General features: G+C 30.9%; 1 protein-coding gene and 1 long non-coding RNA gene across 2 annotated transcripts; both read left to right on the top strand.

Moving 5' to 3' along the window:
• Positions 1-118: 118 nt before the first annotated feature.
• Positions 119-3,105, top strand: LOC122524000 (glutathione synthetase-like). Its single transcript, XM_043646021.1, has 11 exons — positions 119-658; positions 734-917; positions 1,005-1,080; positions 1,205-1,338; positions 1,418-1,460; positions 1,565-1,638; positions 1,705-1,869; positions 1,990-2,143; positions 2,237-2,344; positions 2,515-2,798; positions 2,889-3,105. Exons 1-11 carry the CDS (start codon positions 559-561, stop codon positions 3,013-3,015), a joined length of 1,449 nt encoding a protein of 482 aa, XP_043501956.1. The 5' UTR covers positions 119-558; the 3' UTR covers positions 3,016-3,105.
• Positions 3,106-3,182: 77 nt separating this feature from the next.
• LOC122524001 lies at positions 3,183-3,736 on the top strand. The gene is made up of 2 exons (XR_006305427.1): positions 3,183-3,394; positions 3,632-3,736. It is a non-coding gene; the product is annotated as an uncharacterized LOC122524001 (long non-coding RNA).
• The last annotated feature ends 14,993 nt before the right edge of the window (positions 3,737-18,729 follow it).

Raw genomic sequence — 18,729 nt, 5'->3', positions numbered from 1 at the left:
TTTTTTAACATAAAAAAAGATTTTACAATTAAATTGGCGCCATTTTCAACATTTTTTTTCAATAATCAATTTTGAATTGTAAATAATATTTTGCATAATGGTATACTAATTTGTTGAATTAATTTGTTGCCAGAATTAAAAACTATTCATACATATAAAGACATTAAATGCACATACATAATGCACTTCCTGCTAATGGGGTTAAAAAATGATTGGTTGATTTTGATTATGTCAGAATGTGCATATCATCGTATAATCTCTTCTTTCGTCACTATTTCTAGTGTGTTTGATTGATCACAATTTCTTTAATTTTTATCTTTTATGGAATGTTGCGCAATATTATTTTCAGTTATCATGAGAGCAAGTATGGTGCATCAAGGTTATTTTTAATTTTCAATTTGCTGATTGTCATTACTTGAAATCACAGTAATTTTAATTAATGCATTTGTAAAATAATGTGTTGAATTTTTATTTTTTTAAATATATACATATATATATATAAATATATATATTTAAAAATTTTTCTCGTGATTATTGTTTAAAAATTATTTAATTATCATGAGTACATTCCATTTGCAACATTCTATAGATCTTGATCTTTCTAAGAAAGATTTTCAAGATCTTGTAGATAAAGCTAAGGATTGGGCACTTATGCACGGTATGCATTACCAGAAAATGTATATTATTATTATTTTTTGAATATTTATTAATACATAATTTTTAAATATTTTAGGTATGTGTATGAGATCGAAGACAAATTTTAATAAAAATCAAGTACAAATAGCACCTTTTGCTCTATTACCTTCAAGCTTTCCAAAGAAATTTTATGATAAAGTTAAAGACGTACAAGTTTTATTGAATGAACTTACACACAAAGTTGCGCATGATGATAATTTTATTAGACGTACTTTAAAAGGGTAAATTAAATTGCAATCATATTCAAGTTTTATATTTTTACATATGTTAATTCGGTATTCGATTAGAATAACATATGTATGTTTCAGAACTATTGAGGTTGATGATTTTACAGCACGGCTATTCAATATATATGAAACTGTTTATGATGAAGGATTTGCACAAGTAAAACCAATAAAATATATATATATATAGCGCATATTAAAATAGTATAAAAACTTTTTTCAAAAATAATCTTTTCTTTATATTTATTATTTTCAATAATTGCTAATAATTTTCTTGTTTGCAGGATATTAGTCTTGGGTTGTTGAGATCAGATTATTTGTTACATAATGGTATTGATAAAGAGATCAAACAAGTGGAATTAAATACAATTGCGTCTAGTTTCGCTGGTTTGTCTACAGTTGTTTCACAATATCATAGGTATTTAACATGTTTTTATATTTTAGGAAGAATATGTTTGCATAAGTTTTTTTATTTATATCATACTTTGTTTTTTAAGGTATATTTTAATGGAACTAGGACATGCTGATAAATTAGAATTTGTAAGTATTATTTTCAAAAGAAAATTATGATATAAATTATATAAATTATGATATGTTAATTATTTATTAATAATTTAATTATTATTTTGTGTATTATTTTAAAGTTACCATTGAATAATCCCGTTAATGGATTTTGTAAAGGATTGATTGAAGCATGGTCATTATACAATGATAATAAGTAAGTGTACATGTAGCTATTTATAAAAATTAATATTGAAAAATATATATTATTGGTTAATTTCAGGGCTGTGATATTGATTGTTGTTGAAAATATTACCTATAATATAAGTGATCAAAGATTTCATGAGTTTGAAGTACGCAAGTTAAATCCTGCTATTAAAGTTATCAGAAGAAGTTTAAGCGCTCTAGTGCTTGACGCACAATTAGGACCTAATAAAGAATTAATTGTGTGAGTATATATTCATTTCAATATTTAATTAATTCACGCAGTAGATTTTTTTAATATATTATAATTAAATTAAAGATAGATATTAGTTAAACATCAATTAATATTTTTGAATATTTTTAGTGATAATTTAATAGTCGCTGTAGTATACTTTAGATCTGGTTATGAACTCCAGGCATATCCTACCGAGAAAGAATGGGCTGTGCGTTTACTAATAGAACGTTCTAAAGCTATAAAATGTCCATCGATACAATATCATTTAGCAGGAACTAAAAAAGTGTGTAAAAATTTTAATTAAAAGTTTTATATTTATTTATATTTTTGGGTATTGAATTTAAAGGTGTAAATTTATTTCTTTAAATTATCATAGATTCAACAAGCTTTAGTTGAACCCAGCATATTGAATATGTTCATAGAGGAACCTTGTGCAATGGCCAAGATTCAAGAAGTATTTACCGGTTTATATTCATTAGATTTTGTAAGTATATATATATATATATATAATAATGTAGTAATATGGATGATCAAATCAGTATTGTGAGAGAGAATTTTGTGCATGAAGTAGAATGAAGGCATGTAAGCAATAAGAGTTTGAAAGAATATATTATCATAAGTAATAGCATTGCACTAATAATTTTATTATAACAGAATGTAGAAGCAGAGCAAATTATAACAAAGGCTATAGATGAACCTGAAAAATATGTTCTTAAGCCACAACGTGAAGGTGGTGGTAACAATGTATATGACGAGAATATTAAAAAATATTTAACAAAAATGAGAAATTCTAAGGAGCGTACTGCATGGATTCTTATGGATCGTATTAATCCTCCTTCGCAGAAAAACAGTCTTATTACTCCAAATGATATAAACCGCGATGAACTCGTTTTATCTGATGTTATATCAGAGCTTGGTATTTATGGAGTAATTATTGGGTAAGTTTAATATATTGTTATTTATTTTTTTTATTATTATTATTAACTTAACACATTAATTAATATTATTTTTTATTTGTATATTTTAAGGAATCGTACTGATATACTGTATAATAAAGAAACTGGTCATATTCTAAGAACTAAGATGTCTAATGAAAATGAAGGAGGCATCATCGGAGGTGGTGGAGTTTTAGATAGTCCATATTTAGTAAAATAATATTAAAAATAATTCTAATTTTAAATATCATTATCTTGTAAATGATGTAAAAAATAATCTTTTAACTTTATAAACTACTTTAATCACAAATCTTCGTTTAAATTGTTTTAATAACTAAATCCACGATGACGACTATAAAAAAGTTTATTGTAAAAGATTAAAATTACAAAATAGAACTGATAAGTTATTGCATTATATTTTAATGATGCCTGTTAACTAGTACAAATTACTTAAAATAGTTAAAATGCCTGTTAAACTAGTAAAAAATATAAAAATAGTTTAAAAAGGTGTTTTGTAAGTGCATTGTAATTTATCATCTTCCGAAAAAATGTAAAATGATAATTAAATTTCAACAATTTTGGACTACTCCCTGGTATCTGTAAGTACATAAAAGTTATTAAAAAACATTATAAAGTAATTAGTTTCTATAGATGAAATGGATAGAAGGAACCAAGGAAAGGAATAAGGATATGATATTAATTGGGGATTTAAAAGAAACTAATTACAATTATAATGCTTAAGGCAAGCGGTCTTTGGCTAGATTTTACTTGCAATGGAATGTTTAACATATAAAATATGTTAAACATTATACTGAAAGTAAAATACCATTGCCCAGGTCTAACCACGAGGAGGTAACCGCTTCTGAAGACCCGGGATGTGCATCCTGAAGATGTCCCCATCCGAATTAAATTGAAACCACAGAAAATGAAAGTCCCGAGAACGTTTTTAATAAGCCCCACTCTTGGGCCCCACCCTAAGAGTTTCATTCGGAAAATCCTTGCAATTATTATCAAGAATGTTGAGAAAAGTGGAATACCAAATAACAAAATGATAAAGACGGAGTGAAACATGAATAGAATTGAAATAACATGGAACCTGTGAACGAATAAAATACATTAAAAATACATTAAAAATAATTATTACATGCCTGCGATGCTAAGGGGAGAAGAATAAATAGATTAAAGTTATACATTTAATTATTATAATAATAATTTCCTTATACAATCCGTTACTATAATTAAGTCCTCGTCTGGTCTTCTTTTGGTCCTCCTCTGGTCCTCCTCCTATTAAATCTGCAACCAAAAAAAGGGGAATGGAAGAAGGAGAAAAGAGGGCCTGGAAACGAACCTGAAAAAGAAAAGATAAGATTATTTTAGATTTGCAAAATGCAATGAATGATCCATGGTATCTATAAAAATTTGGCCTTATCCATGGTATCTGTAGAAACATGAAAGTGCATTAACAATGATTTTCTTCACACAAACATAAAACGACGAATGCATGTTAATAAAATTTAAGTTACACCGATGATTTTACTGAAAAGTAACACATTGTAGTATAATTGCAATATATACATACGAAAATTACACATATTAAATTGAAAATATTCATAATGTGTAATCTTTTAATTTTGCAATCTACCTAAAATATAGTAAAATAAAAATAAGTGTATATAATTTGGTGGTGCTCCATGGTACCTGTAAAAATAATTATGTCGTATTACCATTTAATATAACTCAGTCCCTCTTTTGAGTCTCCCCCTCTCAGTCCTTCTTCGTTTCTCCCTTCTCTTGGACGAAGTGTTGCGTTATCTACATAATTCAACCTGCCAACAATACATTAAAAATAGGATCGTTTGGTGTGGGTGGAATTTTAGGTAAGGACATGATTCTATCCTTGGGAGTAAGATAGAATCAAGGCTCGCGTGGGCAGGGTCGCATCCCTGAAGTAGACCTTTCTTCGAAAAGAAAGAATCTACCCGCTACCCATTGAAAAAAATACTGGAAACGAACCTGAAACAGAAAACAAAAAGATTAGTTTAGATTTGCGAAGAATCAATGAAGGCATCGAAAGCATATTCCTTTTCTAGATCAAAATCCAATACTTACAAATGCATTGGAATTAATCACATCCTGAAACAAAATATAAACGAAAATTAATTAAATATATAATATAATAATTGAATAAATCTTGATACCTAAAACAATAAAAGAGATATTAAAAAACATTATAAGATAATTAGTTTCTACGAATGAAATGAAGAATGAAAAGTGGGGAAATTGTGAGTAATAGGAAATTAGAAAATGATATGATATTGGAGCGGGAATTCGGGAATGGTATTGTACTCTATCATGATTTTAAAGTATTTTCTATCTTTTAAATGAAATATCATTTATAAAATCAAATTTTCTTAATACTCGATTTATTTTAAGGAAAAATTATGTTTGGTATTTGGTGGGTGGCATGGCAAATCCAACGATGGTCACCTGTAACAAAAAGAAAACTATTTTAATTATTACCATTCTTAATAACCATTATAAATTATTGACGAGCAAAACAAAAAATAAACAATAAAAATATCAAATGACCAACGAGCTATTCTCAAAAAATTCAACCATGCTGTTGAATTTGAAAATAACTCATTAAGTCTGTAGTTGCCCTCTTGAGCCACAATTAAGTGGGGGCCTCTTCGGCTTTTAGCCTCTTCTTTCTTCAAGCCTACTGTCGGACATTCCCTACGTGCGAGCATGAAAAGAATCTTTGACCAAAAACGTCAATCGTTCCAAAAAGTATTCGCATAATTTGGCATATTACAACGATTAATGATATAGAATTAGAATCGTCCCTGATTCTATATAATAAAAAAAAACCTAACCGACCCTAACACAACCCTGAAAAAGAAAAATGTGATTAGTAAAACATCCTGAGCTTTTTACATTGAAAATAATTATTACCTTTTGGTCGAGAGATATCTCATCGCCGAAAGGAATATTATTAACTATGTAAAGTATCGATTCTATTCTAATACCAAACCGTTATAATATGCCAAATTATGGTCGTACAATTTAGAAACGACTTCAAGACATTTTCACCCAATTACTCTCAACTGCTTATTACACTAATATAAATGAAATACATTTCACATTACAATATATATATGAAATAATTCCATTTATTTTCTTTCATCATACATCTTATGCAAATAATTCCGATGTTCGTTAGGGGGTGACTCTATTTATTAATTATTACAAAATGCATTCGCGTTTCCCGTTAGCTATCCTAGCTCGTGGACAATCAACGAACTTAAAAGTTCATCGACTGTGCGCATATTACACGAGCACATTTAATCGAATGTCCGAGCAGTTAATTATGCTAATCGATGACCTAATAACACTTCGCACTTTTACTATCGAGTAATATAATCGAATTGAAATAAAAATAATACTAAAAATGCAATGCATTTCTTTGCAATATTTTTATTTAAATTATTCTTTATATTAAATTATATGAAACATTTCAAAGATTAAATCGCGATAGTGCGAAGTGCTAGTTATAATACTTAAAACTAAGTATCAATTCATCAAAGGTTTTGCGGATTTGATTTCGACTCTATCTCGTTCGAGATACAATCGAAATAGAAATGAATTTCTTAAATGGTTGCAAATCCCTTTGAATCATGATACATAATGCATATTACAGAATTGTCACAAAAAAGATTTACAAGTCAAGCAAGATAGAATAAAAAGATAGAATTTTGTGACAATTCCGTAGAAAACCCGGAGGTGGGGACTCGCACTGAAAAGTGCAAGTATGCCACGTGCCATTCCGGGGTCCTACCTACTTATAATTAAAGTTTCACATTCGCTCAAAAAAATACACATGCATACCCACCCACACACTCCACGGTTCTCACACATACCACCAGGGTGCAAAAGCCTAAACTAGAGAGCATGCCCCGGGGCACCTCCGACACCCTAGTTCAAACGCGTTTTCTAAATTTATGGGAGTACGTACCAATTGCTGTAATCGTCTGTCAAGGCTAGTGATTATTGCATAAATGACTAATGCAAAAATACAAGTATAAACTAGTATATATTGCATACTAGTTATATACGAGTATATCATAGTTTCCACAAATAAATGTGGTAACTCTACTATGCAAAACGATTGTTAAAAAAGAAAATTTCGTATCGTACGCGTGACTCTACAAGTTATTTTTATTCAATAACTTTAAAAAATAATAAGCGCGGTATTATCACGAAACGATGTACAATGCACATTCCTAACCGCACACACATGTGCAATGTACATCGTGCAATCACTAGCACAATGACAGACGCCAAATGGGGGGGAAAAACTTAAAACTAAAAACCTATACTAACCGTTTCTCACCCATACGTGTAACACCTGGGCACACGTATAAATGAGAACGCAGAAAGTATAGGGGGGAGAAACGGGGATTAGTAAATTAGATGCTGAAAAGCCTAAACTAAAAATTGATTAATATAATAAAATGTTCTCAAATAAATCTAAGCGGGCTATGACTCTACAAGTCATTTATAATGACTTTTAAAAAGATTTTAAGAATTTAAAAAAAATAATAAAAATCTCGGACGACTCTTTCGTTAAATGGCTGTTCTAATTAAAGAACTGGGCTTTGAGCCACCACTTAATTGCCAGAGTCTATCCGTCGCGAATGGGTTTGTCTTCTTGCTCATTTTTTGATTATATCGAAAAATAAAATCGCGATTAAATAAACTAAGTACGAAGCAATGCATGTAAGACATTTATTACATGCTTTTCTGGACGAAATCGAGTAAATTAATACTCGATTTCACCACTACTAAACGCGAACGAAACACGTAATAAAAAAGAAAAGTGCATTAATTAATTGCACTGTTAATTAAATGAATTTAACCGATGAGACAAGAAGACCTATCCTGAACTAATAATATAACATACAATAAAATATACAATTTTCATGAGCAATTTCAAAAAAGGACTAATCCTTTTTTGGAATCACTCATGTGCTCGTCAATAATTTTTTGGAATAATTACAACCAGTAACTCGTGCCGATTGGGACCTTTCATCCTCGGCATGATTGAGCACCGGAGGGACTTTAAATTTTAACTCACGACTTGCTAAATGTTATATTACATATATATGGCATTTTAAAATAAAATGACACATGTATGCAATATGAACAGATAGCATTAGAAGTTCTGCGGTGGCTCCAAAACACTCCTACTTCGTAGCAAATGGTCCAGCTGCATCCCTCGTCCATCAGATCCATCGGAGAATTCCTCGATGCACTTTTCCCCGCACTCCCGTGACTCTAATATCGCGGTAAACGAATATAAGAAACTATAAAAGAGTTTCTTATCGCGAAACCGAAATTTTTCTTATACGGCGAACAACACTGAATCTACATACGCGATACGATTTGAATTTAATTTACGCCCGGTCACTGACTCTACTTCGCGATTAAAATGTTACTTTAATTATTCGTACAAACACTGATTCTACAATCTAATTCAAAGACTGCATTGCACGCAGTCAATGCAAACACAAAAATTTCACTCCCGATACGCGGTCACTTCACTGATGCACTTCACTGACTCTACTTCGCGAACAGTCTGTACGACTGTTTTAAAATTAAAAAACTATAATTTTATACGAACAAACTCTAATGCAATTAACTGCATTGCTCGCAGTTAATTTATATAAATCTCAAAAATAACGCGAACGCGAACGCGAACACGAACGCGAACGCGAACACGAACGCGAAACGCGACCGAATTTTAATTAACGAGCGAACGTGCTTCTAATCCGTGATTTTAATTATATTAAAACGATCAAACACTCCCGTTACATTGCTTCGCGCACGATTGCAATGATGTTCTGAAACAGAAAAAGAAAAAGAACGATTAATATCTTAGTCGTAATAAAAACCATTGAAACTATTATAATAATGTTTCATAGAAAAATATACTTACTTTAATCTTCATTGATGAATGCCGATGGGTCTCCTACCCTTAGGATGACGATGACCGAATGCACTGACTCTACTTCGCGATAAAATTTATTTAATTATTCGTACAATGATCTACTCGCGATAAAAATTTATTTTAATTATTCGTACAATGACTCTACTCGCGATAAAAATTTTATTTTAATTATTCGTACAATGACTCTACTCGCGATAAAAATTTTATTTTAATTATTCGCACAAACACTGACTCTACTTCGCGATAAAAATTGTATTTTTAATTATTCGCACAAACACTGACTCTAATTTTATAACTGCATTGCGCGCAGTTCAAAAATCAAACACCAACACTTGCTTACCTTTCTGTAAAGAGAGAAAATAAGAAAACTATTAGTATCATTGTTACCATTTAAAAATTACATTGTTACCATTTAAAAATTAGTAATTATTAAAGAAATATTTAATAGAAAAATTAATTTACCTTTATCTTCAGTGATGAATGCCCGATGGGTCTCTACCCTTAAGATGACGATGCCGTAGACGGTTCCAACGAAAATCAGAAACTTACGTGTTTCTTATCGCGACCACGGCACTGATTCTAATTTTACAACTGCATTGCACGCAGTTCAAAAATCAAACACTAACACAAACACTTAGCCTTCTGGAAAAAGAAAAAGAAAATAAAATTATTAGAATCATTGTTATCATTTAAAAATTATAAGTAATTATTAAAGAAATGTTTAATAGAAAAATTAATTTACCTTTTATCTTCAGTGATGAATGTCTGATGGGTCTCCTACCCTTAGGATGACGATGGCACACGTATAATCCGAATAAAAGAAACTATCGGAGTTTCTTTACCCGAAAAATTTCCGATTTTTGTTTAACGATGCAAACACTCGAGTACCTCATTGCCTACGCGCTCGATTGCAATGATGTTCTGAAACAGAAAATGAAAAAGAACGATTAATATCTTCGTCGTAATCGAAAACTATTGAAAATTTATCATAGAAAATGTTTCATAGAAAAATTATACTTACTTTTAATCTTCAGTGATGAATGCCCGATGGGTCTCCTACCCTTAGGATGACTAGGTAACGAAAATAAAAAACTATAAAAATGTTTTTTATCGCGAACGCGAACGCGAACGCGACCGAGACGTGCTTTACCGACCGCACTGCACGTCAAAAACGTCTGAAAGAATGCACAAGATTAGTGTTCCTATAAAATAAATCGAGTATTTTAATGTGGGATATAATATGAGGGTAGTATTAAAGGGGAAACAATGTAATGATAATTATTAGGAAAATGAAAGAAACTAATTATCATTATAATGTTAATGGTAAGCGGTCTTTAGCTGGATTTTACTTGCAATGGAATGTTTAACATATAAAATATGTTAAACATTATACTGAAAGTAAAATACCATTGCCCAGGTCTAACCACGAGGAGGTAACCGCTTCTGAAGACTCGGGATGTGCATCCTGAAGATGTCCCCATCCGACGACCTAAGTCGAAACCCATAGAAAATGAAAATCCCGAGAAGGGAAATCCGGAATATCAAATAAAGAATGAGAAGAAAGAATAAGAAATGATAAAAGAAACCTGATAACAAATAAAACACAATTAAAATACATATCACACGCGTGCGATGCTAAAACGAGAAGAATAAATACATAAAAATTTTACATTTAATAATACACTTAATTATACAATTAATTGTACAGATAATTATTTAACATTATACTTTATTAAAAGTAAGTCCTCTTCTGGTCCTCTTCTGGTCCTGGTGTGGTCCTCGTACTGTCCTGGTGTGGTCCTCGTGCTGTCCTGGCGTGGTAGGCTTTTTAAAGTGAAACTTTTTACGTTTTTTTTTTAAGTGGTATCCCACCGGTTGGACTAATCCACTGACTCTAATCTTAATTACGAGGAACTTACGCTGCACGTACAGTTTGCCACCGGTGCCAATGGCCTTGGTAGACATCCCATACAATGCAGTTTCAGTTCCTATGCTACGTGCATATTCATGCATATCAAAACGCGTATTAAAACCCGAATGAAAACGCGATAAAATAAATATATACGACGAGGAACTTAGACTTCACGCAACCAGCCGGGTACCTCGACCAGTCACGTGTCGCTTCGGTCCCTATGCTAAATGCATCGATGCACACCAAATCGCGAAGTTAAAAAAACGGGTAATAATAAAATATATTACGAGGAACTTACACTCCACGCAACCAATTGGGTACGTGTAGCTTCGGTTCCTATGCTAAATGCATCGATGCATACCAAAACGCGAATTAAAACCCGATAGAAATAATATATACGACGAGAAATCTAGGCGAAACAAAGAAATCAACGCGACACGATCGATTAAAAACTAACAGCAGGCGTGTAAAGCCTGTCTAACAGATAGCCGTGGACTTAACCGTCTAACTGATCGCGCACGTTATCCCTTCGATCGCTTTCGATTCCTATGCTAAATGCATGTATGCTTGCAAAGTCGCGAGTTAAAAAGAGCAAAGTAAAAAAAAAAAATAAAAAAAAAAAGATAGGGCGTTTCACTTTAAAAAGCTAAGGGTAGGACATGATTCTATCCTTGGGAGAAAGATAGAATCAAGGCTCGCGTGGGCAGGGTCGCATCCCTGAAGTAAATTCCTTCTTAGCAAATGGCGCCCTTTGCGAAGAAGAAATCCACCCGCTACCCATTGAATTGCTTCTAAAAAAATAATAAAATTTTAATAAACACTTAATATTACATTTTATTTAGCCAGTAACAATGATTGTAAAACAATCTAAGTAATCGGAGAATTTTATAATTATGTGTCATCTAATACTGTGTCATCTAAAATTATAAAAATAAATTCATATTAAAATTATTTTCTATTCAAAATACGTTAATAGGAGAGTATGTAATATTTAAAATAATATAATTGCTTAAACATATACATACATTATGTATTAGTAGAGAACAATACTTTGTTCTATAAACCTTAAATAATTGTTAATTAATAGATAAAAATGTCTATTGTAATCTAAAAAGGGGGATGTACCTTCTTCTGTACCTTCCTCTTCGAAATCTTCTGTTAGACTGATACATTGTCACATAAAAAAGGTTTTTTATTGAATGTTGTTTACATGGCTTTCAGAAAGTTTCTTATGTATGTAACGAGAAAATTAATTGTAATAAATATAAATTAAAATTATAACGTTCTCATTTTAATATTCTTTTAATTGTTATGTAATTGTTTAAACTAATGTACATTTTTTTAAACGTTTCCGTGCAGTAGTGACTTTGGAGGGGGAAATTTTTATCTAAAAGAATATAAAATTAAAATTGTTTAATATTCAAAAATATGTTAATAAGTATGTAATGCTTATATATTACTACATATATGTGTCTAAATAATCTGAAACATAAAGAGAGTGCATTAAAATATTAAAATAATTGTTAATTAATCGATGCAAGTGTCTATTGTTGCTTAAAAACTCGGAGTATATAGTCTGAGATCCCTCCTCCTCGAAATCCACCGTTGATCTGAGTAATTATCGTCTGTTAAAGTTTTTTTGGTGAAAGTTGTTTACAAGACCTTCCGAAAATTGCGCATGTGTATAAAAGAAAATCAATAAAATTAATCAGTAAAATTTAATATTATAACGCTCTCATTTTATTATTCTTTTATTTTTTGTACAATTGTTTAAACTAATGTACATTTGTTGTTACGTTCTTGCGCAGTGATGACTTCGAGGAGGTGGGGTAAAATTTTCATCTAATAAAACATAAAATCGATATTAATTAATATTCAAAGTACTTTAAAAAGTATGTAATGTTTAAATAAATGTATATGCGTTTAAACAATCTTAAATATAATGAGAGTATATTAGAATATTAAAATAATTGTTAATTAATCGATAAAAATGTCTATTGTTGCTTAAAAACTCGGAGTATATGTTCTGTGATCCCTCTTCCTCGAAATCTACCGTTGATCTGAGTAATTATCCTCTGTTAAAGTTCTTTTGGTGAAAGTTGTTTACAGGACCTTCCGAACGTTGAGCACGTGTATAAAAAGAATAATAAATCTATTTAATAAAATTTAAGATTAAAACGTTATGATTTTCGTATTTTTATCTATTCTATGTAATTATTTTAATGCTCCTGCGCAGTGAAGACTTCGAGGGTAAAATTCTGCTGTAACATAAAGAGAGTGCATTAATGCATTATAATAATTGTTAATTAATCGTTGCAAGAGTCTATTGTTGTCTAAAAGATCGGAATATATGATCTATATACCTTCCCTTTCGAAATCCACCGTTGAAATGAGACGTTGTCCTCTATGAAAGTACTTTTATTAAATGTTGTTTATAAGACCTTCCAAACGTTGCGCATGTATATAAAGGGTGTCATACATCTAATACATAATCTTTAAGATTATAACGTTCTGGTTTAAGCATTTTTATCATTTTTATGTAATTATTTTAATGCTCCTGCGCAATGATGACTTCGCGGGTAAAATTTAGCTGCAATATAAGAAAAGTGCATTAGTGCATTAAAATAATTGTTAATGTATACGTAATGTACACGTATATGGAAATGAAAAATGAGATTACATTTCTCTAAACAATTATACAACCAATATATTAAAACAATGTATTAATAATATAATAATGGAAAATGTGAATTATTAAAGCTTACCATTATGATAGAAGAAAGGTTAAGTTTTTGGTTGTTTAAATAACAAAAAATATTGCCTGGATTCATTTTAAGATCTTCCAAGTTCTTCTTTTATGTGTGTACTTAATACATAAAACGATGAGAAAAATCCTAATTGATGCTGTGCAATTCCAAATCTTCAAATACTTGCAAATCTGCAAATCATAAGATTGTATTAGTAAAGTATCAAGCAAACTGAAAGAGTCTATATATATGTATATGTATGATATGTGTATAAAATGTAACTTTCTCTTTCTTTATTTTTCTATTTCTTTTTTCTCTATTCATACTTTTTATATTACTCTTCTTTATGTTATAAAAGAAAAGACATAAACTTACCACAAAGAATATGAAGAAGATATGTAATATAAAATGTAAATTTAATTATAAGATTAGGTATATGTAATTATTATATATATTCTCCCAATGTTTGAAAACTTAAAAAAAAGTAAAAAGTAACATTGCATTGGTATAATATAAACAAATATAATATTAGTATGTTAACAAATTACGAAGAGAATAAAGACAACATACACTAAATATTGTATCACATCGCACAAAAAAGACACAATCGTATAGAAAAGAAACCTCGTCGCAGATACTTTTAAAACAATTGACATACGGCAATATAGCCATCCTTAAAGAATTAAAATAAATTGAAAGAAAACAATTGACATCTCTTATACCAACTATGAAAGTATAAATTCCCACACTCTGTATCGATATGGAAAGATTCTTGTTAATTTAATTCTTTAGGGATGGTTACAGTGTTTTATGTCAATTGTTTTAAAAGTATCTACAATGAGGTTTCTGTGCGGTGTGACAAAGTTTCTGGTATATATTGTCTTTATTCTTTTCGTTATTTTTTAAATATTAACAAGATACGTGTACCTTAAATAGAAAAATAGAATAAATTTTTTATTTATTTAATAAATAAATTATCATATCAAGCTTGACTAGAGTGGTCATGAAGAAAGGCGAGTTACGTACGTGTGCGTAAAATACATTTCTATATGGTAATTGGGAATTTCTGATTGGTCATCTTTTTCTTTTGTAATAATTATCAGCCAATCAGGGCTCTTTGCTGATCATTCCTCTTTCTTTTCGCGGCGTCGGTGCTGGAGATCGGACGGATGCTACGTCGTCCCGTTAATCTCAGGTAATTAAAAAGTATTTTCTAACGTAAATAATCTTCCTATATACTAATAGATTCTTCTAGCAAATGACTTCCAAATGATATAATCGAAAGATTACGATAATGTCGAGGATAAAGAATATTTGTGTAGAAAAAAATTCCATGTACATTGATATGCATTTTTTACGCAATTATATATATCTTGTTTTACGATATCATTTCTATCGACTCGAACACTATCGATATCGACTTATAATGATTAATTTTGATTGTTTGAATTAATAAAGTATATATTTCGACAATTGTTATGTTCCTACATCCTATTTTTAACTATTCGATATTTTTCTATAATAGATGGAAAAAATGCAAAATCTCAAGTAGCCATTGGTCAACGGATTTCGCTACTTTTTTGAAAGTGGACTATCGCGCATACTACCGCGCGCAGCAGATGCGCAGTAGAGGCAACGCAGTGGCATCAGAAGGGGGTGCAGGGGAAAGGTAGAGGAAACGCCATTTTCTGTCAGCTGTATATGTTCCAACGTTCTGCGTTATCCCGTTTAACTCAGGTAATGGAAAAGTATTTTACACCTTTCTATTATATATCAAACGATAGCTACACATAAGATTTTCATACGTGAATGTTTTCAAAACGAAATATTGAAAAGTTCGATAGATATCAGTGAGAATGTAACATCGATATATCTCGATGTGCCGCCAAATCTCACCAATGTTACTTAACAATATTTCTTCTAATTTCCACTTTTTTCATGGTATCGATACTTACTACCACCTCTAATGATGCTCTAATTAATTATTTTTCATAATTATGTATTCAAAGATCGTATTTCGTATTAAATTCGATTCCTGTCACATACACACACATACAGGCATTTATGCATAAGTATAGGTAGCTCGTACACATACACTCATATATTTGATTTTCTTTATGTTATACTAATGTAATCTTTTTTTTTCCTTTTTTAGGTACCGAGCATTAGGAGAGTCCAGCAGGAATACATATACTCAGTCTAACAATTGTGTTTACTCTTTTTTATCATCATATTCATCGAGGTAAGCGTTATTCTTTTTTTTAAACCATACAGAAATGTATACAAAGAGTGAGAACGAAAGTGAGAGAGAGAGAGAGAGAGAAAATAAGAAAACAAAATATTCTATCTACGGGCAATAACGAATGTGTACGTATATTCCAGGAATTTCTCGAAGTGAGAACAGAAGAAACGAAGACAGCCGAAAACAAAACGAAGACAGCCGAACGTTCGACATGAAGGACGCGATTACGTGTTCATTCCTGATCAATCCTTCAACGAGCTAAGATCTAACGAACGTGACGTATTAAACTATTATATATATATAACGTTATCGATTTTTATTAACAATTTTTACTGATATTAAATACTTTATATGTAATTTTATACAAGTAGTGAGATAAAGGCAATCAATATTGCTTGAATTTATATTGATTCTTTATGATAAAATATCTTTAAAAGTGTGCAATGCCTTCAGGAATGATTCACAGGATATATTGTTCTATAATCTTTTTAGTATGTTTCAGCTTTTCAGAGTTTTATTTAATTTTATTTTATTCATCGTCATCCTAAGGGTAGGATACCCATCCTGCAGTCATCAATGAAGACTAAAAGTAAGTATATTTTCCTATTAAACGTTTCTATGATAACTTTAATGGTTTTTTATTATAACGATGATATTAATTGTTCTTTTTCTTTTTCTGTTTCAGAACATCATTGCAATCGAGCGCGTAGGCAATGAGGTACTCGTGTGTTGCATCGCTAAAATAAAATATAAAAAAGTCGGAAAGTAGAATCAGTGTTGTTCGCCGTGTGTAAAAGTTTCGTTTGCTCGGTTAAGAAACTCCGTAAGTTTCTTTTATTCGGTTTAAACGTGTGCTCATCGTCATCCTAAGGGTAGGATACCCATCATGCATTCATCACTGAAGAATAAACGTAAGTCAATTTTTATTTTAAACACTTTCTCAATAATTATAATAATTTTCTCTTACAACAATGATATTCATAATTTTGTTTTTATTTCTGTTTTAGATCATCATGGGAATATTGCAGTGTTGGAAGTGTTTGTGAATTGTGTTTGTAAAGTGTTGCAAGTGTTCGTGCATTGCTATCGTGCGCGAAGCAATATACGGGAGTGTTGTATCGTTAAATATAATTAAAATCACGGATTAAAAGCACGTTCGTTCGTTTTCATTTCAATTTCGTCGCGTTCGCGAACAATTTTTGAAATATATATTAAATTAACTGCGACCAAGGCAGTAATTGCATTAGATTTTGTTCGAGTAAAATTGTTTTTTATCTTTAAACAGTCGCACAGACTGTTCGCATATTAGAATCAGTGCATCAATGAAGATTTTTCTACTTGCATTGACTGTGTGCAAAGCAGTCTTTGAATTAGTTGTGTAGAATCAGTGATCGGGCGTAAAACAAATTAAAATCAAACGCGAATTAGAATCAGTGTTGTTCGCCGTATAATAAAATTTCGGTTTCGCGATAAGAAACTCATCTATAGTTTCTTATTTTCGTTTATACCGCGTCATTAGATTCACGCGAGGTGCATCGCCAAGGTGCAATTGAATTTCATCCCATTGGATTGCATTGTAAGTATCTATTTTTATTTACATTTTATTCGATTTTATTTTTATATGATTTTGGATTATATTGCAGATAACTTATCATTTTGTTCTATTTTATTTTACAGATATGACGACGGTCTTTCTACCTTATCAATGATGTGGGATGAATTCTTCGATGGATCATCGATGGATCATCGATGGATCTTCGATGGATCTTCGGTGGACCTTCGGTGGATCTTCGGTGGATCTCCTTTAATACCAAATCGAGGAACTCTTCCATCGTCAGACTACAACACTTGCAGCGAAGTAGGAGTGTTTTGGAGCCATCGTAGAACTTCTTACGTAGTGAGTAAAAAAATTTAAAGTCCCTCCGGTGCTCAATCATGTCGAGGATGAAAGGTCCTAATCGGCACGAGTTACTGGTTGTAATTATTTAAATAAATTATTGACGAGCACATGAGTAATTCCTTTCTAGGAGTTACTCATGAAAATTGTATATTGTATTGTATATTGTATTGTATATTTTATATTAGTTCAGGATAGGTTTTCTTGTCTCACCGGTTAAGTTCATTTAATTAATAATGCAATTAATCAATGCACTTTGTTTTTTATTACGTGTTTTGTTCGTGGTTAGTAGTGGTGTAACCGAGCATTAATTTACTCGTTTTCGTCCAGAATAGCATGTAATAAATGCCTTACATGCATTGCTTCGTACTTAGTTTATCTAATCGCGATTAATTTTTATTCGATATTATAAATAAATGAGCAAGAAAACAAACTCATTCGCGACGGATAGATTCTAGCAATTAAGTGGTGGCTCAAAGCCCAGTTCTTTTATTAGAACAGCCAACTTAATGAAAGGAGTCGTCCGAGGTTTTTTATATATATTTATTTTGCTCTTTTAAAATTCTTTAAATATTAAAAAATTAAATTTAACACAATTCTTGTGCTTAATCAAAAAGTCAAATTCAAATGACGTGTAGAGTCTTAGCCCGTTTAGATGAAATGAAATGTTTTGCTATATGTTATAAAATAAAATGTTTCTATGTGTTTATGTATGTTAATAATGTTTTTTAGATCAGGATTTTCAGCTTCTAATATACTAATCTCCCGTTTCTCCCCCCTATACTTTCTGCGTTCTCATCTATGCCTGTGCCCAGGTGCTACTCGTATAGGTGAGAAACAGTTAGAATAGGTTTAGTTTTAAGTTTTTCCCTTATTGGCGGCTGTCATTGTGCTAGTGATTGCACGGTGTACGTTGCACCTGTGTGTGCGTTTAGGTGTGTGCATTGTACATCGTTTCGCGACACATAATACCGCGCTTATTATTTTTTAAAGTTATTGAATAAAAATAACTTGTAGATTCACGCGTACGATACGAACTTTTTTTTTTTAACAATCGTTTTGCATAGTAGAGTTACCGCATTTATTTGCGGAGACTTTGATATGCTCGTATATTACTAGTATGCAT

This window comes from Polistes fuscatus, unplaced genomic scaffold, assembly GCF_010416935.1.
Source record: "Polistes fuscatus isolate 324 unplaced genomic scaffold, CU_Pfus_HIC Scaffold7, whole genome shotgun sequence".
Classification (NCBI taxonomy): Eukaryota; Metazoa; Arthropoda; class Insecta; order Hymenoptera; family Vespidae; genus Polistes; species Polistes fuscatus.
Note: the sequence above shows the minus strand (reverse complement) of the source record. Positions and strands in the feature narration are given on the sequence as shown.